General features: G+C 30.3%; 4 protein-coding genes across 5 annotated transcripts; 1 reads left to right on the forward strand and 3 right to left on the reverse strand.

Annotated features, from left to right (window-relative positions):
- Positions 1-917: 917 nt before the first annotated feature.
- Positions 918-3,288, reverse strand: nst (phosphoglucomutase 3-like protein nst). Its single transcript, XM_035091484.1, has 7 exons — positions 3,270-3,288; positions 3,056-3,184; positions 2,230-2,875; positions 1,881-2,162; positions 1,616-1,773; positions 1,231-1,539; positions 918-1,166 (listed from the first exon to the last, which is right to left on the reverse strand). The coding sequence occupies exons 2-7, from the start codon at positions 3,148-3,150 to the stop codon at positions 1,022-1,024; spliced, it is 1,635 nt and encodes a 544-aa protein (XP_034947375.1). The 5' UTR covers positions 3,151-3,184; positions 3,270-3,288; the 3' UTR covers positions 918-1,021.
- A 205-nt stretch (positions 3,289-3,493) lies between these two features.
- Positions 3,494-6,656, forward strand: LOC118071940 (double-stranded RNA-specific editase 1-like). 2 transcript variants are annotated; one of them, XM_035091440.1, is made up of 7 exons: positions 3,494-3,596; positions 3,716-3,806; positions 3,988-4,031; positions 4,876-5,323; positions 5,561-5,727; positions 5,820-6,372; positions 6,474-6,656. In XM_035091440.1, exons 2-7 carry the CDS (start codon positions 3,764-3,766, stop codon positions 6,590-6,592), a joined length of 1,374 nt encoding a protein of 457 aa, XP_034947331.1. In that variant the 5' UTR covers positions 3,494-3,596; positions 3,716-3,763; the 3' UTR covers positions 6,593-6,656. The 2 variants fall into 2 exon arrangements, with proteins under 2 accessions (XP_034947331.1, XP_034947332.1); XM_035091441.1 differs by having other exon boundaries at positions 4,888-5,323; positions 6,474-6,616.
- Positions 6,657-7,291: 635 nt separating this feature from the next.
- On the reverse strand, positions 7,292-9,298 carry Ppat-Dpck (Bifunctional Phosphopantetheine adenylyltransferase - Dephospho-CoA kinase). Its single transcript, XM_035091492.1, has 4 exons — positions 8,189-9,298; positions 7,871-8,125; positions 7,610-7,792; positions 7,292-7,526 (listed from the first exon to the last, which is right to left on the reverse strand). Exons 1-4 carry the CDS (start codon positions 9,161-9,163, stop codon positions 7,323-7,325), a joined length of 1,617 nt encoding a protein of 538 aa, XP_034947383.1. The 5' UTR covers positions 9,164-9,298; the 3' UTR covers positions 7,292-7,322.
- Positions 9,299-9,577: 279 nt separating this feature from the next.
- Positions 9,578-23,235, reverse strand: Sulf1 (Extracellular sulfatase Sulf1). Its single transcript, XM_035091248.1, is given in 12 exon segments — positions 9,578-10,831; positions 10,923-11,007; positions 11,273-11,396; positions 11,398-13,709; positions 14,746-15,029; positions 15,141-15,251; positions 16,609-16,784; positions 16,928-17,078; positions 17,739-18,060; positions 18,757-18,996; positions 19,483-19,776; positions 22,823-23,235. Coding segments are annotated over 11 exon segments (4,143 nt in total). The 5' UTR covers positions 19,727-19,776; positions 22,823-23,235; the 3' UTR covers positions 9,578-10,737.
- Between the last annotated feature and the right edge of the window lie 208 nt (positions 23,236-23,443).

Here is a 23,443-nt window from a genome sequence, read left to right on the forward strand (position 1 = left end):
GTATGATTTCTTAACAATTACGATATTACTTTCAATAAATCATTTATTTATATTCGATGGTAAATCGTTATTGTTACCGTTGAACACTTATTATTGTTATGGAACTGTAAAGCAATTGGCGTTCACCTACACGTCAAATCGATTAATGTTTCTCGTCGATCATTTCTTCTACTGATCCTCTACATCTTTTCATGCTTCAGCTGATTGTCAACACCAATGAATTTCGTTTTTATGTATCACCTATATTTATCATTTTATCATATTAATCACAACAAAAATACTCAAAATCTGATTTTATTCATTTAAAATGCTAAACTTTCTTTTTATTCAATTAATTAATTTATATATAAAATAAATTGTATTAATACCTTTCATAAGAATATAATTCAGTCCATTTATCATAATAAGATCATTATTTTTTCATTATCCATTGAAAAAATATTCCAATATTCTTTAATTAAATACTAAATTTAATGTGATTGTTCTATTTTATGTTCAAATAAACATTTAGGTGATCCTTTAATTTGTTTATTTAGTAGTACTGGATAATAATTGAAAGTATTAGGAATGTATACTTTCTACAATAATATTATTAGCTTGAAATCACTCATATAATTCTTATTTACCATTTTTTTTATTAAAATTAATTGTAAACAATAGCCCTTATTAGAATGACTGACGGTTATGAACAAGTGCTTTAAAATGATTCAGAAAGATATATGTAGTACCATCTGGTGACGAAAGTTTGCATAAAAATAGTATAATCTTTTATCGATAACTGATAAAACAGGAAATACTTTGTACAATATTCACAATTTTGTCATCTCATTTTACTAATTTCAAAAATATATTTATGTTAATTACTTTTATAATGTAAATAATAATCAATCATAATTAACAAATATACACACATAATGTATAATTAAAATAGTTGCCATGTATATTTCAACTGTATAAAAATGATAATGCAATATAATTTTATAAAATTTAACATCATATATTTGATTTGTATTATCTCAAGTTAATTATTAGGAATGACAGGTGCTGGACCGATTCCATCAGCCAATTGATGTACGGCTAAAGCTACTTCAGCAGCCAATTTGTTCACTGCTACTGCATCATCGCATTCAGCGTAAACTCTCACAATATCTTCTGTTCCGGATGGTCTAGAAGATTTGGTATTGAAAAATTGATTACTTAAAACAACTTGAAATTATTTAGAATGGTTACCTGATGAAAGCCCGTCCTTTGGAATACAATGAAACAAGACTATCAATTTTTTGTTGTAATCCTATGGGTGAAAGACACGTTCTTTCTGCATTTTCAGTTTTAATAATACTTCTATCCTTGACTTTTACTTTCAACTGCTTATTAGGTAAATCTGTATAAATCCGGTCAAACATTTCAACATTCCAATCCTTCTCATATAATATAGTCTCAACTAATAACATATCACTTAATGCATCACCAACAGATTGGTTAATCATGTCTATAATTCTGGAAAACTTTATTGTAGCTTTCCTTTTTTTCTCTGTAATTCTATTAATCATAAAAAAAACATTACATTTTTATAGTTTATGTTTATATCAAAATATATACGATGATTGATAAATACGTTTCGTCTTTAATAGCTGCATGGACCATATTAACGATTTCCTCCTTGAATACAACAGTCCCATGCCCATTAGCTTCAAAGTATACTCCAACGTCAAATTTTTGAGCCTCATGATGAAGATATTTAACGCCAGTACTTGTGAAAGATATAGGAACTTTCTAATAAGCAAGAATTTTTAATACGAATTAATAATAGCAACGTCACTTGAGCACAAATGAGTTCAATTTAAAATAGTAATTTCTATTTCTTTTTTCTTTTAATTTACCAAAATTTCTGAAACGTAATTAGTTGATGCACCGTTGGCATATGCAGTTTGAACCAATCCTAATTGAATCGAAAGTCCAGTCAACGGAAGTAGTTCTTTAAAATAAGTGATTATTAATGCAGCAATCTTATCACCATCCAGCAAATGAACCTTTTGAAATTGGTCGCTATAATAATAAATAATTCTATCAGCGTCTCCATCAATACTTATACATTTGAAATAAGGCTCAGTAGGGCTATTCAGAGGTAAAGTTTGATAAATTTTAACATAATCAGCTCCGCACTAAAAATATCGGTAAAAAAAAATAACAAGGTTCAACTAAGCTTAATTTAATTTTTTGCATACTTACTTTTGAATTTAAAACTCCACTTCCATCATTGAAAATATCAATGTTGATAGAGTTTTCGAGTTTCTCAGTAAATTTCCGAGCTGCAATAGCTCCAACGCCATTAGCAGCATCTAAATACAATTGACTTTGATATTGTTTCTTTTCTTGGGCATTCCGATTTCCAAGAAAAGCATTGCTTAATTTCGATATATATCCTTCGATTGTTGGATCACCATACTGATGATTTGTATTTATACATACTACAAGATAATGCAATTGGGGCGTTGTGATGATACCAAAGTCTCTAACATTTCCTTTCGAATTTTCTATTCCTTTAATAGCAGCTTCTAACAACATACTACCACTTTTTCTAGTATCTCTGCCAACGATAACCGTTGCTTCAGCATCCTCTTTAATATTGTAATGATTTATAGTTTCTCGCAACACATGAATCAATTCATCGTCACTCGCACTGACAAGATTATTGGCAATATTTTCCCATGCAGCTTCTAACATCTCACCAGATGGATCAACAAGTTTTACACCATTGTCAGATTCTTCATTGTGACTTGCTGTAATCATTAATCCAATTGCAGCAGCACAAAATTTTGATCGTATAGTTGCCAAAATACCCATTCGATATAAAACATAATTTAAATGCTCTGCTCTAAAAAAAATAATGACATATAAATATGTATTTTGAAAGATTATTTAAAAACTTATAAAGACGAAAATAATAATTGGGTAGTCTCCGGTATATACTAGAATGGAAACATATGAACTATCAATAATATAAATATTTACATATTAAATACAATCTAACATTTAGAATAATACAATTAAATACCTTGTCCGGAATCCAGCAGTTCCATATTGAATCTTATGTTGACAAGAATTCGAATAATATTTACGAGAAATATTATCAATCAACAAATAATCCATTTTTTTTCTGTTATTTAATGTATAATCATGTAAACTATATAAAACAATATATTATTATTAATTATAACAATAAGAAATATACTTTTATTCGTTTGTGACGAAAATAAACAATCACTAACTGTAATTTCGATTTGACAGGCCCAAAATAAGAGTCTTAGAAGAGAGGATTTCGGCGTATTTTCTGAAAAAGTTCTGTTTTACCAACAGAGCTGCAACCTCGGTTCATTTTAGTTTCTCTGGGTGCTTTTGGGATCAGATGGCGACACTTTTTCCAACAAAATTATTGGGCATGACATTCTCAACATTCTGTCTATGGTCTGTATTCTTTTATGAGAAAGTCGATACTATACGCTATAGCTTCAAAATTTTTGATATCTTCTATATTTTGTGAAAAATTTGCCGAGCTGTACGTATTATCTCGACGCGGAAATTGTGGATATAGATTGGTATGTAAAAAACTGCATAAATTTGTATTAGAGATTTTAATTTCAATTAATTGTTATATTATTAATATCAAGTTATGAACATTTATTAATCAACATTTACAACTTTTTCAAATCTGCAGTTAGTAAAGGAGCATCATAAAATTCATTGACGCTTACTCGAAAAAGTTATGTTCACTAGAAGCAGAGGTGGATCTCAAAGTTATGGAGCAGGTAAATTAATTATTTTATCTTAGAAATTAAAATACAATCGATGTCAAATTCACTGGAATGAAATATACTATAAAATTGACATCTTGTACATTTTTATTCAATCAATTTTATTGATTTATATACTTAATCTATTCTCCTTTTAATACTATTATATATATTGATTATTCTGTCATTTCTTCAGGCCGAGGGTCAAACAACCCGGGATATCCAATGGGCACTAATGCGGTAAGCTTCCTTGTGAATACGTTTTATTCCGTTAATTTCTTCGTAATAGATACAATTTTTCTATTTTTTATCTAAATCATATCCATTAACGATTATTTTCTATGTAAAAATACATTGTTGTTCAAAAAGTTGACTAAACTATGTAAAAGTTACAAGTGGAATTACAGTTAATGAATTTATTTTAGAAGAAAATAGAAAAAGTTTCTAGCAGTAAACTGTTTGGATATACATAAGTAAATTTTGGTTAAAACTTGTGTGTATTATTAGCAATATTTTTTGAATTATTTGATTAGTTTTATCACTTATATTGAAATTATTGTTTATATACATATTTGATAAGATATTTCCAAACTACAATAGTGTATCCTGCTATGCTAATTGAAATAATTCTTTCGATAAAATACCCTAACAAGGTTTTTAAACTAGTATCAATATGCATGTGAAACTAATTAGAAAACTTTGACCTTTCCCTTTCCTGTTGCCTGGAAAGCAGGCTAAAGAAGCTATACAACAATACCGAGGACGTACATTTCGCCAGGGGCAAGTTCGTATTTTACCTACTTAGCATAAATTGTCATGGATAATTCCTCTATAATCCAAATATGTTGGAAAAAGTAATGTTTTTAATTGAAAATCAACTCATTATAAATTTATTAAAAACAAATAAATCTATTGGAGTTGAATTCTACAGTACAATTTAGAGGAATCAAACTTGGCAAGTTTAAGTTATGTAAGGTAAAAAGCACGATTTGCCACAAATTAAATAACGCGATGCTAGGCCCTGGTGGGGTAGTACAGCCGTAGAGGTTCCTTGTGTAGCAGCGACCCACCCTCTATTTTTCAGTATAATCAGCAGGGCAACTACCAATCGAAGCCAAGTGAAATACCAATGAATCAACAACAGAATATGAATCAACAAATGCAACCTGCTCAAAATAAACAACCGATCAATGAGCAAACTGGAGCACAAATACAAAATAAAACAATGTCTTCTGGACCAAATCAAGGACAACAGCAGCAACCACAAACACCGCGTCTTAAACCCATTCTCAAACAAAGTACACCAAATAACAATCAACCTACATCGACTCCACCTCAGTCATCACCTGTAACTGCTCCTACACCTACTGCTCCAGTCACTCCAGTTGCTCCAGTTGCTTCCACTGATAATACTGCTCCAGTTGTAGCTGATTCTAATGTACAAGATTCAAATGAAACAAAAGATGTTGAAATGACTACAATATCTGAAACAGACGGGCAACCTCGTTGGAAACGACTAAAAATACCTGGAGGTAAGCTTTTAATTAATTATTTAATATATATTATCGTTGGTATTATATTTATGATGATATTTCACTGCGCAAATTTGAAGATTCTCAGTTTTCAATAGATTGTTTTGAGTATTGTTGACTTGGCATTTGTTGAAACAACTGATGAGTCAATGTGAACTTATGATCTGATAGTTAAAATTTCTAGTTTTATTAAAACTGAAAAAAAATTTTATCATAAAAATCAATCAATTTCTTTAGTTAAGGTCAACAGAAAATTAAAACGTTTGAGAATGAATCAGCGCTTAAGAAAAACGTTGATGCCAAAAAATGCAATTATGGTCTTGAATGAAATGAAAGCTGGTGTTAGATTCAATTTGATAGAAAATCAATCACTACCAAACTCTATGTTCCTTGTTCACGCTGAGGTAATATATTAAACTCGACTTTATTATTTGTTTTTTTTTTTTTACATTTATGTCATATATTGTTATTTGGTTGTCCGATGATTTTCATTTAGCTGGATGGTAAAACTTACGTTGGACAAGGACTATCAAAACCATTAGCCCGTCAAAATGCTGCTGAAAATGCTTTGAAGGGCCTATTATTAGAGAAAATGAATGCAGCATCAAAGAAAATGATTAAAATGGAAGAAGATAGTGATACGAATAGCCAAAATAACTCAATGAATAATGATGAAGATGGTGAGAGTACCAATATTCCTATTCAAACACCAATGGAAACCAATGCAGAGCCAGATGAAACTGATGAAATTCCTTGGAGTTCATTAGCAAGTTTTGCTTTGTATAAATTATTTCTTGAGTGGCAGAATCAAGGAACTGTAGTACCAATGCCTAGATCTGGTATTCAACAAGCAGCAAAATCAAAAGCGGAAACTCGAGTTGTATCTGAAAAGAAGTTACCACCAAATCCGTGGACAGTACATCCAGTTATGTTACTGAATCAAATGAGGCCTGGTTCAACTTATGTTGAAGTTAGTCGACGAGGAAACCCACCTAATACAGTTTTTACTTTATCAGTTGAAATTGATGGGCAGGCTTATTGTGGTGAAGGTAATAAAAAAGTCTATTTTATTTGTATAATATAAAAATTATTATTTCACAATTTATCTCTAAACAAAGTAATTTTGATTAAAATTATTATTTACTTTCAGCTAAAAATAAAAAAGATGCCAAAAAAATGGCAGCAAAGAATGCCCTCAAAGCTGTTTTTAATGTTGATTATCCTGAAGATAATCAAACAGAAATGAATACTTCACAAATACAGACATAAGTTTATATACGATTTCAATTATGACACTCTTATAACATATAAATTATTGATTATACGTATTATAGAAAGAATCTGATAACAATTTTACATTATTAGAAGCTTATGGTTGAACTTAACCATTATTTTTAAAAGGTTTTTTCTTTTGTTATTACATCACTTTTATTTAATTATTGACATAGAATATAGAATATAAAAAATAGCATTTATTGTATTTCTCACTTGTAATTATTGAATATTTTGATGAATGATTATACAAAAATATTTTTATGTTTGAAAGATAAAACTTCATTTAATTATTTCATAATTTGTATTAATTTTATATGTCTGTAATTACTGTATTTTATTGTATTATTCAACTTGTAGAATCTATTTTGGATTACAATTAAATATGAATAATAAATTCATACAATTGACAAAAATGAATTTTCAATGAAACTCATTAAATCATTTCTAACTGTTTAAATTAAATTACCGTGATCTTTACCCGTTGTACCGATGGGAATTGATATGTTTCCAGTTATTAAATGATAGAAATTTAATTAATTTTTCTTTTAAAATACACAACAAATCAATTTGTTGACAATAAAAAGTATTTTGTAGATAAATCAATAATTACAAATCCGATCACGATGCAACAATGAATCAACAAAATATTCATTTTTATTTTGTAAATAAGTAATAAAATTTATAAGCTCAACATTAATATGGATTCAATTTTATTAAACAAAAATTAGTTAGTTGAATGTTCAGATAGAAATTTTTTTAATAAATCCCAAGCCTTTTGCACTTGTTTGAGTGTTATTTCGTGACTCCAAAGTGTAGATAACACGACAGTGGCTTCATTTACTTGTTCAATATTGCTTGGTTGAGCTTTTATTCTTAGTTCTGCTTCTTCAACACTTAAATTATTCCTTTCTACTAATCTTTTTATAGCCTAAAAATGAATTAATTATTTTCCGTATTAACTCAATGAAATTGAAATTCTTTTTGAAAAGAGTTATAAATAATTGTATTTACTTCATTATGTGGAATAATACAAGTCCAAATTTCATGACAAATATGTTGCCATTTAGCTTGAATAAGAACAGCTGCCTCCATTATAATAATTTCTTTATTTTGAGCTTGCAGCTGTTGAACTTGATTCAAAGCAGTATCAAGAATTGCTGGCCAAACAGCTTGATTTAATTGGTCAAGTTTTTTCTGCAATAGAAATATGTAAGTATTGATATTGTATATTTTTTTGAATTGATGTTGACTAAGAATTATCATCTTAATTACTTTATCTTTAAAAACAATATCTCCTAAAGCTTTTCGATTTATTCGGCCGTCTTCAGTTAATATTTCATTACCAAAACATTGTACAACAAGATTGAAACATTTTTTACCAGGTTCGTACAATTCATGTGCTATTTTGTCACAGTATACTACTCCAGCACCAAGAGATTCTAGTTTTGCTGCTACAGAAGACTTTCCACTAGCTATACCACCTGTCAATCCAATAATATAAGGCCTCAACGGTTTTTTAGAGATATCCTGGTGTAAGAAAGAAACTATAAATATCTATAGTTGGAATATTTTAATTTGTAAATTACTTACTGGTGTTTTCAGTCTAGTACCAAGTAATCGTATTCTAGAATTGGATGAACTAATTTTTAATTCCTCATTTTCGTTACGATTAAAATTTTCAATTTCTTCGTGTACAAGTTTAACAACTTCAATATCTAAAATATTTAAGCCTTTTTGTGATCGTAATTCATTAATTTTTTGACCACCTCTCTGAGTTTCTTCACTGACTACAATCATTTCAAATGTAGGATCATACTGAGTAGGTCCATAAATGTCATTTATTGGTACAACATCATAACTCAAAGATGAATCTATGTCTTGAAGAAAGTTTTTTACTGCATCAATTCTTCGTTCACAAGGTTCTATCAATTCCCAAAGAATTTTATTAACAATTAACACACTGTCAGTTACACCAACGGTTACTTTTTCTGTAGCATGAAATACGGCTTTGGTTAATAAAATTTTATGACCATTATGAAGTCTATCAAATGTTCCACCTAAGACAACACTTTTGTAAGTTTTTAAGGCAGTTTGATTTTGTTCTTCTTGATATTGATCATCACTTGAATTGTCTATTTCATTATTAGTTGCAATTGATACAAAATTAGGAGATGGTTGTGAAGAATTTGTCACATGGTCTAGGATGAAAATTTTAGCATCATCATTGGTATATGCTTTGTCGAAAATGACTAGTTCAATAGGCTTTTTAGTCTCAATTATTGAATGATTCTTTTTAGAATTACAAATTAGTACTCTAACATCAACTTTAGGCAAAAATTTTGTTGCTAAAGCATATGTATTAGCTACTATTTGAAAATGCAAACTAGTACGGTTTTTATGTGGCAAATGAGAAGATATTAAATATTTATTCTTAGTAGCATCATTTTTTAACTCAGGAAGATATTTAATATATAAAATTTTTAAAACATGTTGTTTTTTAATTACCGGTAAAATTTTTCCAATTTTTAAAGGATTTGTCAAGACCAGTAAAGCAGTATTAGCCATTTTGTCATCATACACACACAATAACTGATTTGTGTATTAGAAGTCAACTGATTATCTTAATTATCCTACATGATACATGAATAATAAATAATCTGTTACACTTCATCAACTGACAGATTACACAATCACATGTATGACGACATATTGTTTTTTTCTGTTTTGTTTGCATTTGAAAAATATAGATGCGAAATAGCGGGAAATCGTTTTTATCGATTGACGATAGAAGTTTTTCAAACAGTCCTATTCAATTCAAAAACAGAGACTAGTGGTAGAAAAATTTTGCTGTGTAAAGAATAGTATAAATTTATAATTTTTATTATAGTGTTGAGCATAATAGGAAAGGCAATAATTTGTATCTAAAAAAATATATTATCATTCACAAGTTTTTATTTTCAAGTATAAATAATTGCAATCAAGAATAATCACGTTGAACGAGTATATCTGATAATATTAATTTTACATACATGTCTGATAAACAATTATTTCTTTTAATTCACGTAACTTAATTCTCATTAGATGATTAGATGTACGATTATCAATTCAATTATTACAAGATCTCTTATTAGTGGTTGATACAATTTTCGATTTTTTCATTAGTAGAATTAAAATCAACTGTTTACATACATCATATTATTTACAATTCACTCCAATGCCATTTTACCTGTTTTAAAATACTTATTTATTGGATTAATTACTGCAATTTTCCCAATCATCAATTTTTTTCTCAATTAAAATCAGTAAAAATGTTCTAATTTATCGATTTATGTGGTATACCTGTATGTATCTTTGATTGTTTTGAATCGGCAGCTTCAAAAAGAATATGGCAGTATACGATTTTGTTTAAAATTTGAGACAGTAGAGGTTTGGAATTTAATTGATTAAAAAACTATAACAGAACATTGTTCAGTAAGTAATAAAGTCATAAAAATGACTTGAATCATAGTTTTTTGTTCGCAGTATTAATTGAGAACTCTTTCTATATGCTGCTATTTAGTTACATAGATGTTCATTTACATTTTACTAGAGTTACAAATGTTCTTGAAAAATAAATGGCAGCCAGAAATAATTTTTTAAAATTTACTTCGTTGTGCATTCAGGCCTCTACTTATTAATGTAAAAACATTTATTTTTTATTTACTAGTATAGAAAATGAAGCAAGAATGCTTTCAAAAAATGATTGCCTCATTTATTAGTAAATATGATTAACAAATAAGCAATCTAAAAAAATGAGAAGTAGTAAAAAAGTAAACAAGTAAAGAGTATAAAAGAATGTATATAAGATACAATTTTTTAACAGCCAGACGTATCAAGTTAAAATCTATAAAAAAAAATGATTTCTAAAAAATTTGGATGACTTCTAATCTTAATTTAAAACAAAATCGAGATCTCAGATAGATTTTTTGAGAACTGTAAAAGATTATCAGAGCATCCTATTGGATTACATTCGTTAAGTAAATGTAGAAAATAATTCTGCACTACTCAATTCGTTTCTAGTTCTTTCAAAAGCTCATGATCAAGCTCATCTTTTACTCATTATTCGAGAAAAAAAATAAATAAATAAAATATAACTTTTTTTAGGATGGATGTCGATGTCGTCGAGTATTTCTATCGTTTCTATCCATGTGTCTCCAATTACTCTGCCAACTTCTACCCCGTCGATTCCACATGCTTGATAAAATAAACCAAAATATTAATTAATTACTGAATTCATTATTTATCCATAATATTTGTATAATCATAATAATAAATTATGACTTACTTTGATATTTTTTTACGTCTTTTATGGGGACTTCCAAGCTGTTCTTCACGAATTATCTGCAATGCTGATGGCATAAATATGTCATCTGTAAAAAAAACATTCCTGAATATCCAATTGACAAAAGCCTTCAAATAAATTGTTTCTTATGACCCATAAATATCATAATGCTTTAGAAAAAAATTCTATTATTAAATCAATATTATTAAAACAAGTTATTGTGGACTATTATCCAAAAATAAAGTCACAATAGATATATATTTTATATTGTAACGTTAAAATACACTTTTCAATGAGTATTTTCTCGTTTGTAAGAAAAAAAATGAAGTCATCTCAATAAATAGAATAGTTACCATAAGGAGCACCATTCTTTCTTTTTGTTAGAAATCGTTGATGTTGTTGAGTTTGAGGGGAAGTAATAGCTTCTCTTGCACTCCCCACTGTACAATCCCTAGCTCCTTTACATCCCTTCAAATGTTTCCAATTGATCATGAAGATAAGATCTTTCAGCAGGGGTCAGTGACGACAATTTATTCCGTTGTTCGAACGGATCAAGTCTCACGTTATAGAACGTAGCAATTCCCGTGGTGAATTCACAATATAGGAAATCATGAGTGACATTTATAGTTCGTACACAAGAATATGTATTATTATTAGCATTCATACAAAAGCAGAACGGTCCAGCGCTCCACATAGGTGCAGTTCTCCAATGATCATTATCATGCTCAAAGCAATTCATTTTTTCAGTAAGACATTCTTTTTCTAACTTGGCTTTTTTCTTCAACTTACGTTCCTTTTTTTTCAATCGTTCTTCCTTCAGTCTTTTTCTCTCTTCTTTGGCAATCTCCTTCTCATCCTTCTTTGGCTGATTGTCCGGTTCGCAGTAGCACTTGTGACGTGCTTCTAAAGGACTATTCGACAAAGGGGGAAGTCGTCCATTGTTACTTGTTGTTGCTATACTTCCTTGTTTATGCTTACGATCAGGTGGCTCTAAAATTGTTACATCAATCCGGGCAGGACCCAATCCAGTTCTATTTCTCGGTATTCGTAATGGTTTTTTTAATATTGTAGAAATAGGAGTTGTAGGTTTATTTGTTGAAATAGAACTTGATGATGGGGGCGTGTTTGATGTGATTGTCGTAGAAATGCTCGTAGAAGATTTTGGAGTTATTGTAGAAGTGACAGATTGAGTTGTTTTTATTATTTCTAATGTTGACTCCTTGTCAATAGCATCAGTAGATTGATTCAATGGATTCGATGAATTAGTTAAATTTATGTTTGAAACATTATCATTAATATTATTTGTCAAAACTGTATTATTTTTTACTCTGAGATGATGAATCTTCCGTCTCTTTGGCTTTTCTTCATCTTCTTCATGATTTTCTACGTTTTCTCTATTAATTTTCTGTCTTCGAGAACTTTTACGTTGTTTTAAAATTGTTGGGGCTGTCGTTCTCAGCCACTCAGTTGTCGAAATTTTTCCAAGAGTTGCTGATTCATACGTGGATTTATCAAATCCTTCAACTACAGAGTTCTCTGTGGTTAGTTCAGTAGTGCTAAAAGGGCTTGAAAACTTTACTTGAGTTGAAGAAGTTGTAGTAGTTGTAGCAGTTCCTGCAGTTTTCTCATGTTTTTTGTGGTGACGACCAGTATGATTTTTGAAGTAGTGATGAAGATGGTGATGGTGAGATTGTTCATGTCGGTGTGCAGCATCTGATTCTCCAAAATTTTCAGAAATGAAATGCGGTTTTTCATCCATTAAATGTTTACGAATTTCTTTCAAACTTTTCAATTGCATTCTCATCTCTCTAATTTGCTTTTCAATAGCTTTTCTAGAAAGTTTCCATTCATTAGGATCCAAATAAACAGATGTCGTACAATTAACTCCACCTTTAGGTAAAACCAAACATTTTGGAGCAGCTATCTCTGATCCATTTGAATGTTTTACTTGAGTTTCTTTCAAATCATCTAGTTCTTCTTCAATGCTTTCCATAATTTTTGTTACATGTTCTATGGTATCCTTTTTTGTCACATTCCGTCTCACTCTTCGATGTTCTTTCATTAAATTATCTACGTCAAAAGATCTTTTAACGATTTTATGAATCGTCAAATTTTTTCCAAGATCATTATAACGTTTTGTAGCACCTAAATCATCAATTTTATCTCGTAATATATCCAAAATAAGTTTTTCAAAAAATCGATTATTCTTTGGAGATATTGAATCTATGTCTAGCTCATTTGTATAAAAATTATTATATTGATTTATATGTTGATTAAACTGATTTTCATGTAATATTTCATCATTGAGATTCATTAATTCTTCAATAAAATCTTCATCGTCTTCTTCATCGATCTCTCTTCTATCTCGATTATCTTCCAGATCGACATCAAATTCATGTTCTCTATCAAAGTCTTTTCGAATATTTTCCTTTATTCTCTCTTCATCAACAGCACTTCTTTTTCCCCTTTTGTTGAAAAATCTATTTGAATTATCATAAAATCTGTGGTTTTCTCGAGGGAAATCGTTCGATTCGAGTCTTGTGTATACAACACCGTTCGGAGTAAAGCAAGCACATTTTCTGGATGATTTATGCACAGAAACAGGGGGCATCGATGTGTATTTGCACTTATATCGTCTCCAGCGGTGTCCTTCCTTTTCACACCGCCACTTTTGACCTGGTAAACAATTGGTCTGAGCCTCGGGCCTTGAGCACTCGTAAGCCAAACGTTCGTGTTTGGAATTCAAACTTAAAAAAGGATTCACGCCGTTGTCAAGGTGAATGTCAGAATCTGAAAAATACATTTAACTTTATTGAAGAATAAATTTACGAATTTATCTCTTAGTTTCTTTTCTATAGAAAACACTTTATTGTTGACTATTTCAACAAAACTCGATTGACAAATCAATTGTATACAACGAAACCACTGGAAATAATCAATGTATTGTATTGATCGTGTTATAGATTTAACGCTTGTTAAAATAACTCAAAATAAAGAAAAATATCTTTCAAATATCAGAAAAACTTTTATTATCTTAGACTAGTAAAAATATTTTCGTGAATTTATGGCATTTCAAAAAAAAAAAAAATTTATAGAAAAGAAATATAAGATGAGAAAAGATGAAGAATTTCAAGTCATTTACAAATGACTATCTTCTTCACTACTGAGAACAATACAAGTTTATTGAACCAGGTAGATTTTTAAAATCTTAAAACGTTTTGTTTCAAAATCATTAATTATGATTTTTTCATTATTTATTTTTGTAATGTGAATAATAAAAAGAGAACATAACAATCGATCAATATTTTATTATCTGTAAAAGCTTTGGTGGAATAATCGATCAAGCGTAGTCGACAGTGCTTTTAACGAGTAATTTGATTTTTAATAAAATATAGAAAAAAAAAAATACAGAATATAAACAAGCTTACGAAATTCTTTTTACGAAACAATTTACTGAAAGAAGAATATTTCTTACGAAAGAATAGATATTTAAATGTGACTTAGTTTTTGTGAGTAGATATAACAGAAATAAAAAAAATGTTTTGAAAAATTGTGCCACTCTAAATTTAAAGCAAAATAAAGGCGTTTAGTCTCTTTTGCGGATGTTGTATTTTATGATTGACTGTAAACTCGATGCAGACGTGATGTATGTATATATAATGTATTTTCGCTGTTCGCGGGATGAGTAACATCTGGCATGACAGGTCGAGTCATCATGCAATGTGCCAATTCAACGAACGGCATCTGTTACTGCTCGATTAATCGAAGTCAACCTAACTACCGGTACAACTATTCCGCAAACATTTAATCAACTAAAATAACATACTAGTTTCATCTCCAATCGAATCTTCAAAGTCCTCGTCCTCGGAAATGTCTTGGTCGCTTCCTGTATCATTTTCCAATATCCTATCGGTCTCAAATTCAGTATCACCGTCCATTGCTCCATTATCTGTTGTTGCATCAAGTAATTGCTTTGCTAGAGTTGCATTCTGACGCCTTGCTTCTCGAGCTTTAGCTTCGGCTATTGACTCCGGAGTCTCTCGACGACCAGATGACTCAATTAAAAACGTATCGGGCCACTTAAACTTGGTTCGACGTCCTTGCTTATTTCTAATGTATGAAAAAAGAATTAATATTAATCAAAATGGTTTATTAAAAATGAAATCAATTATTTTAAATGAAATTTTGGCAAATAAATCGTAGATGAAAAATAATACTTACGTTAAGAAAAGTTTTTTAAAAGATCTTCCATCCATTTGTGGTGGTGGTTCTATGCCCGCAATATCCAGAAATGTTGGCGCTAAATCAATGTTCAAAACAATTTCATCCACTCTGAAACATTATTTGAATATATTAATATTATTATAAAACATCTCAATAAATTTAAATTAACTCAAAATAAATTTTTTTACAAATAAAACTTGGAACAAGCTAATCTCGCTAATTTTTCACTTAAAAAACAATTATCACACTTGCCACGTATGTTTTAGGATAATATTAATTATTATGTGTGAATGATAAAAATACTGATTTCAATCTTCCAGCAAAATAAAAAAGTATATCTAGTTATATTTGACAGATACTCCAAAAATTTATTTCAATTTCGTTTCTTGAAGAGTGGATTACGTTTGAAAGTTAATGGGCAGATGATTTCGCTTCAGTAAATCTGTTCGTTATATTTTTTATTCATCTTTCTAGATAACGTTGAAGGCTTTATGTCGGCACTTTGCCAGAGAGAAAAGATAAATGGAATAGTGGTAGTAATAGTTAGAAGAAGGATATTCTGAAAGCCGGTTCAGAAGCGCAGCATGAAATTCGTCTGCCAAATTTTTTTTTTGTGTTTTTTATCCGATTCAGGAAGCAATGCTGTAGATTAAATTTTGTGTAACGATTTACCCGGAATAGAAGAAACTTTAAACTATTTCAGAAGTTTTTCAACATTCTCTATCCTTTCTTAAATTTTTCTTATGTACAAGTAAATCATCAGACCACAAATAGAATAATAGAACAAACGAAAATGTTTTAAAACAATAATCAATTAAAACAATAACACCATGAAGAATAAATGAACATAAAACATAGCTAAGTAAAGTAAAAAAAATAAAGAAAAAAAAAATACTATAGAAGTTAAAGGCAGCTTATTTGTAGAAGAAAGAGAAGTTCAAGTTAAACTTTAGCAGAATGAGAGAAGTAGAGATTTTAGAAATGAAGAACAGGTTAAACAGTGAGAGAATTAAGTAGATTTGAATAAGTGAAAGAGACAGAGAAGAAAAAGCACCCAAGAGGAAAAGCCTCGTTGATTTTCGACGAGTAGCGGGTGTGCTCGTTCCGCTCCTGTTCTTAGGGCAGCTGGCAAATTAATTTGGCTAAATTTAACTGCCAAAGCCCACCGACGAAACGACGCATAGCAAAGCCAAAACATTTTCAAAAAATAGCAAAGGTATTTGACAAATTTATGACATATCACTCTAAAGATCTGGTTAGTATCTCGTATAATTGCTGGTTTATGGTATAAATTAATTTTTTATTCATTATATTTATCTACTCTATTTAACCATAATAATTATTACCCTAATCTTTAAGTAATTACCTTAATAGTAATAGCTTTTTTTAAAGATCGTTTACAACTGGTAATTACATAATTTTTTGTCGTTTAAATTCTTCAGCTCATCACAAATTAATTACTTACACAGATCCAGGAGTAATTCCTGGTCCACGAATGAGACACGGCACTCTTACATCAAATTCAAATGGAAAACTTTTGCCTTTAATCAAACCAAATTGACCTAAATGATAGCCATGATCTGATGTATAAATAATGTAAGTGTTGTCAAGTTCTCCAAGATCCTTCAGCTCTTGATAGATCTGCAAGTTATACCGTTATCAAGAGTTATTAAGAGTGCGTCAATTAAAAACTCTTTAATCATTATTCATTTAATATGATGATGATAGGATTTTATGGATTCGAGAGAAAGTCATATAAAAGAAAAAATATTGTAAAAACTAACCCTTTCCACAGCAGCATCAACACTCTGAAGAGTCTGTAGTCTCTTTGTCATTAAGAGGTCAGTAAATTGTTTATGTATCGGTAACATCTTTTGGGTAACTTGAAGAATCCATTGTTTATCTGGATTTGGAGCGTAATCATAAGCAGGAGTGCTAAAAACGAAATATCGACTTATTGATTGCTACAACAATTATTTCGTTGGTTGAGTTTTAATTAGATTGATTCAGTTAATAAATATTTGACTATACTAAATTGCAAATAAGACATGAAATAAAAATAACTGAATTAATTTCTACGAAAAAATTGATTAATACACGAACGAGATTTATGAATACAGCGAAAATAAAATTTAAATTGGTGCAAAAACTGTGAGCAAAAAATTACTTGATAATTGAACTTTTTTTTTTTTTTAATAGCTGGCATTTCAACATGCAAAAGAAATAGTTAATTAAAATGATGCATCACTGAAGTATATATATGCATTTATGTCTTTTATTTAATCGATTACTTTTTCATTGCCGAATGAAATGACGGGTTGGTTAGAAAAAAAATTATGATGAAGACTCTATAGAGTCTAGACTCTAGAGTCCAGTTAGACGCTATCCGTAGACCGTAGACATGAGAATTGAAGTGAATATTTTTTTTCAAGGATTTTTTTTCCACAAGAGTCCTCTATCCAGACATTGGACAGCCTGTCTAGTCTAGCTATAATATAAGGTTCTTTGTCTACCCGCTTCAGTGATTTTCTCTTTCTCTCTTCCCGGAGACACGAGTCATTGTTGAAGGGAATTCACATAACATTTCACACTCACTGGTGGGTAGTGACGTTGAAGAAGAGGTGAGAAAATTGTGGCGCTGAATCCTCAGGTCCATGGGGTGCTGGAAAGCTTGCCACAAGCATCACCGGTTTCCTGGCAAAATTGTGCTTGCTCTGACGTAAAAACGCTACGCTGTCATTCGCTATCAGGTCTGGATAATAGTCTTTACTGTACTCGAAACCGTGCTTTATCTTCTTTCCGTTCATGTTGACGCTGTAGTTGTAATACCGTGAGTTCATTATAAGACCACCCCATTCACGCCATCCAGGGGGAATGTAGGAGCCATTATATTTGTTCAGATATTTACCAAAGTATCCTGGAATATAATGATAAACATGTTGAAAAATTCGACAAGTCTTTCTAGACTTACATTATACTATTGAAAATCATTCTCTGGAAATCTTTTATCAACGTTATTCTTTTCCTAGCACTTTACGATACATTGAATACAGTCAGCAACGTTCAATAAATCAATTACAACTTCCATAATAATAGATTGTATTTTTTCTTGAATAAAATTAAATTTTTTTATTAAAGTTAATTGTATTACTTTGAACCATCAATTAACATCTATAGATATTTAAATATTGACTGTTCATTCATTATGAAGTAAAAATGAAATAAACTCATATTGTTATGAATATTTGTCAAGCTGTAAATTCATTTCGCGTTATATTTCATGAGTTTTTAATGGGAGAAAGACCAACAATAAAGGCCGCACGTAACGAGACTGGTTGCTGCGTGTAATGAGTTACAAACTCGAGTGCTCTCTCTTCTTTAAGTGGATTTTTATCGCGCCTTCTCTTCCTTTTTCCTTGTCACCCTGAGGCCAATTTGGTCTCGTTCTTTGTAAATTTGTCTCGCTTTAACTACTCCAGACGAGACTTTTGACACTTCACTCGGCGCCAGTTTTGCACAAAAAATCATGATGAAATCAATGTCATATCACCTACATTTTCGGTTGAATATTCAAAAAAAAAAAAAAAAATAATAATAATAAATATATAAAAACCTGTTCGATAGCCAGCATTGCTTAAATAAGTAGCAAATGTATGTGGTTCATGATCTCGTTGCCATTGAGGACTGCTACAATTGTCATTGTTAGTAAAAACATGATGATTATGAACATAACGGCCAGTCAATAGTGAGCTTCTACTAGGACAACACATTGGAGTTGTAACATAAGCATGTCGTAACTCTGCTCCTTCATCTCGCAGCCGTCGTAAAGTTCTTGGCATAAAATTGAGTGAACCTATTAAACAATTAAGTTAAATATCCAATAAACAACCATAAAAATATAATTAATAAATATAATAAAATAGGTATCTATACTCATTAACTTCAAAATTACCAGAAGGAAATAATAATATAATTGTTTTTCATTATTATTTCAGTTTAGCGTGTACGAAAAAGCTGTAATTTTCTCGTTTTTACATTATTATAGGTTGTGCATGCGTGTACATTATACGAGTAGAACGAAATGAGAGGAAACACTTTACTTGTTACAATTAAGTTTGAAATTTTGCATGACTCAACAAAATAACTATTATCTTCTGTGTATATAAGTTCGAATGTATCAAACTATTTTTACGAAAAATTTCTTTCAACTCTTAACATTTTTCAACTTTTACACAGCATCTTGGAGATACCAAAACAAAATATTAAAAAAAAATTTTAATTCTATATAACTTTATTTATGCTAATATATTAATCATGCATAAAATTATAAAAAATGTACCAAGTTCTACATCTTGATCATCAGTGAGTATCAAGACAATGTTGGGTTTCCTTTCTCGGGTTTGCTGATAAGGCGACAAGAAAGGAGAGTTGATTTGTTCTTGTGAATTGTAGTTGGAATTATATTTCCCACGGTTTCGTTGTCCACCGAAGACGTCCTCGCCAGAGACATCATCACGTCTTGCACTAGATCCGAAGATCAGTGCTAGCAGCAACAGCTCAATTGCTGAGAGCAATATCCGCATCCTGCACGCACGAATGCTAATAAATTTCCTCACATCATCTCCCTAAGATTCTGTAATAGAAAAAAATCAATTACAGGATCAACTTGAAGGTCTAAGAAAAAGATTGGGGGGAATTGGATGGCTGAAAATGGCATTGGGACCCATAGAAGGGACGATTGTTGCAGTCCGTTGCAGGGTTCTTCAACGAGAAACGTCAGGTAAGGTACTTACGGGGACGAGAGGTGTCCGAACCGGTCGGCTGGCCAAGACAGACTGAGAAGAAGAGAAAAAAACGAGAGTGAAAGAAGGCATGACTGAAGAAAAGAGAGAGGAAAGAAGAGAAAGATAGGATTTTACAAGCATCTCAGCTGCATTCCACGTGCCTTATTCTCAGTACTTGTTTTTAGTAAATAAAATATAACTATTTGATCATGTTCCAAACTCTTTTCGTGGCCTTCACAAGTTATTGAACCAATTGTCCTTTAGAAATCAACTATTAATGGAATTTTGTTCATTGCTTCTTTTGGTAATACCACGAAGGCTATCAAAATTTCGATTACTTTTCTTCAATAAAATGTTATTGGTAATATTATAAACAGTTAGAAATTGAGCTGATTGCTCTATACATGAATAGGAAAAAAATTTCCTTTCTATTTTATTTTTCATTGGCAAGATCCGAGCTCGTTATTTTTAACCCATTTCTACTAAAAGTGTTTTCAATTTTTTTTCAAACTCATTAATCAGTTTATCAACAGCTAGCATTTATTTTTGGCAATTAATCGAATGGGAAAAATCGACATTTCGTTTTTAAAGTATGTACTAGTATTGATATATTTCCAATTGAATGTCTCAATTAAAGTAATAGATGGAAAGGTTGCTGAATTTCTTGCTGTTTTACTATCATTTAATTCAAGTTATATAATGTCACTACGAACACTTGATTAATTGTCAGTTGAATAAAACGTTGAAAAATTAGAAATTATTTTTAAAAAATCAATACCATCCCATATATAGGAGAATCTCGATATTTCCCCTCGGTTCGGAGATGTGTCGTAAAAACATAATGTACAATAAAGCAGTATTGCTCATATGAGACTTTAGAAAGGTTGGATATTCAATATCTTTGTACCACGTATTCATCCATTCTTCAATAAAATTTTAAATTCACTACGTTTATATATTTACATTATTATTTTATTGAAGACAGTTGAAGAAAATCAATCTTCTTTGATGGATAATCTTTGACATTATTGCAACTGTGAACGTTAATTTCTAGTTAATTCACTTTTAGAAAGGTTCATGTAAAGTTTGCTGCAAAAAAATCTCTCATAGTTATTTCAATAATCTTTCTTTTGAATTTATGATTCATGATTATATGAGAAGGCGAGAAAATTATTTTTCCATAAAGGCACTTCAGCTTTTCAGAAATTACATGAGTTTGCATTGATTATTGTTCTCTTGCTACATCGTCAATCTGTTTAATACAATAATAGCATAATTCAACAGTTATTACCTACTTATTTCGAATATGCAAGGTAACAGATTTTAAAATAAAAATAATCTGCAATGTAGAAAAAATGAGAATACTAATTGAGTATTACTACTTACTTTTTATATTATAAACCAATACTTGAGTTCATTGAATGTCTTCGTTAACGTTTTATATGATTTATCAGCAATTTCAACAATAAATGAAAAAATACTCCTTTACTGACAATTAAACGAAAAATTAACAGTTAATTGTAACAATTAGATATGAATGGCTATTTTATTTTTTTCCAACAATTAAAAGTCATTATAGCCATGAATTTAAGGTTAAACGTGTCTTACAATTATCCATTTTATTAAGATTGTTATTTATTTTATGTCATTAAAGCTCGTTATAAAATCTATGTTATTTTTATGTTTTATTACACCTTTTCAAACTATAATAAAATAAATGGTTTCCTAATGAATCATAATTCATTTTATTCGATTTACAACAGCTGTATAAAACATTTACTTGTACTTATAACCTTGACAGAAGTTGATTTATAAAAATTCTTGCAGTGTACATTCAAGCAAATGTAAAATAAAATAAAAATTATGTAATCTTCAATTGAATACCGGTGGGACTAAAACAAACAATAAACAATCGACAATAAGAGGGATCTACAATCGATACTCCAACGTGTTGTCGACTACTATAAGCGCCAAACATCAACGTTATAACGTTTGCTATTGTTTTAATCATTCAGGTCATGTTTCACTAGACATTCCTGAAGATAATACGTCATTTATCACTACATAAAAAACATAACGGTGTTGATATATTAAACATAAGGTTGATAAAAAAGATAATCATGGAAAAATAATTATATTGGATATCAATTGTTAATAAAAAGTCATTGACCGAGTCTGGCGCATTGCAGTCTTGAAGAATAGTTGATTCTACATAAACTGCCTAAAAAGACTTGATTTCATACACTTGGAAAGGAAAACGTTTAACTTATGAACTCGTTTTGGAGCAAAGAAACACATAAAAATCGATGCTACGTGTCCTGGAGAAGTATGCTACTTCAACTCTATATCTTTCTTGCTCTCTCGTGACTTGAAAACGGTGGACGCACGGATTCATAGGTTGTTCAACTACTCTTTCCGTTGCTCTCAAATACAAGTACGGATTATATATCGAAATTATCGATTATACCAACATTTTACGCATCAGCTGAAGAGTATCCTGAGAGTTGAACAAGTGTTCTTATTACCGTATGAGGAGATAGTAACCAGCAGGAAGATTACCATGAATATACATGAATATGTAAACAATGTGGAATGCATTGGTGCTTAAAACATATAGGTATTACTATATTTCCATTTCATGGCCAATTGACTTGCATGCAATGTTGGTTTGAATGACCTAATTTTACTTATCACGAGATCAACTGTTTCCTAAATAATATTTTGTAACAATATTGTTTGCAAGTACCTCACTATTTTTTATTTTCATTCGTCTAGTGAACTTACAGTAAAATACTTTTTCATCATCTAATCTCTCAAATATTCTATGTTGAAAAACATGAGATATACTCACCCGCCAATGTACACTCAGGGACAAGTTTTTTTAGTTGTTTTTACCTCTTAGGATTGATGTGGAGACACGAGAATTGACACTTAACACTTGATTATTTTTTTTTTATTTTTGTTAATTTCGTTTACTTTTGTTTCACAGTTATAACGTGCCATTAATTTTTTTATTTACTCAAGTTTATGGTAAATTATATTTACATTTACCATGAAAAATATCTTTTCAACCGGCAAACAAATACTTATGTACTATAAAAAAAAAACAAAATGATTGTGGGATAAAGTTTTTTTTAAATAATAAAATACGTCCAAAACAAATAACTGAATAACAATATAATTATTTATGTTATTAGATGAATTAAATAGATGTTTCAAAGTACGAAAGCTAGAACAGCACGTGGAGTTGAAGTGATGCTAGCTCGGCGAAATTACAGCCAAGCAAAACAACGATACGACCTCGTCGACGGCCGCGACGAAACTAAAGTTGTCTCAAAGTTCCAGAGAGTAGACTCAGCAGGCAGAAGAGGATTGGATGGAAACAGCTGCTCAACGCGTTGCATAGCAGCAGCGTAACGGTGGCAAATAAATCTGTGCAAAGGAAAGCGTGCGCGTTTACAAGCCTGGATGAGTTGGGGATAAAAGACTTTTTGCACTTCGCCACCTGCGAAGGTT

The sequence above is a fragment of the Chelonus insularis genome, unplaced genomic scaffold (genome assembly GCF_013357705.1).
Source record: "Chelonus insularis isolate UGA/USDA-ARS -01 unplaced genomic scaffold, ASM1335770v1 contig_88_pilon, whole genome shotgun sequence".
NCBI lineage: Eukaryota > Metazoa > Arthropoda > Insecta > Hymenoptera > Braconidae > Chelonus > Chelonus insularis.

Bases quoted from the DNA above. Each gene is read 5' to 3' on its own strand.
- Ppat-Dpck (XM_035091492.1), bottom strand. From the start codon at position 9,163: ATGGCTAATACTGCTTTACTGGTCTTGACAAATCCTTTAAAAATTGGA. The intron at 8,126-8,188 runs GTAAGTAATTTA...TTCTTACACCAG, and splicing joins GTACTAGACTGAAAACACCA to GATATCTCTAAAAAACCGTT. The intron at 7,527-7,609 runs GTAAATACAATT...ATTCATTTTTAG, and splicing joins GTATTATTCCACATAATGAA to GCTATAAAAAGATTAGTAGA.
- LOC118071940 (XM_035091440.1), top strand. From the start codon at position 3,764: ATGTTCACTAGAAGCAGAGGTGGATCTCAAAGTTATGGAGCAG. The intron at 3,807-3,987 runs GTAAATTAATTA...TCATTTCTTCAG, and splicing joins ATCTCAAAGTTATGGAGCAG to GCCGAGGGTCAAACAACCCG. The intron at 5,728-5,819 runs GTAATATATTAA...ATTTTCATTTAG, and splicing joins TGTTCCTTGTTCACGCTGAG to CTGGATGGTAAAACTTACGT.
- nst (XM_035091484.1), bottom strand. From the start codon at position 3,150: ATGGATTATTTGTTGATTGATAATATTTCTCGTAAATATTATTCGAAT. The intron at 1,774-1,880 runs GTAAATTAAAAG...CTTGCTTATTAG, and splicing joins ATTACGTTTCAGAAATTTTG to AAAGTTCCTATATCTTTCAC. The intron at 1,167-1,230 runs GTAACCATTCTA...CAAATCTTCTAG, and splicing joins AAAGGACGGGCTTTCATCAG to ACCATCCGGAACAGAAGATA.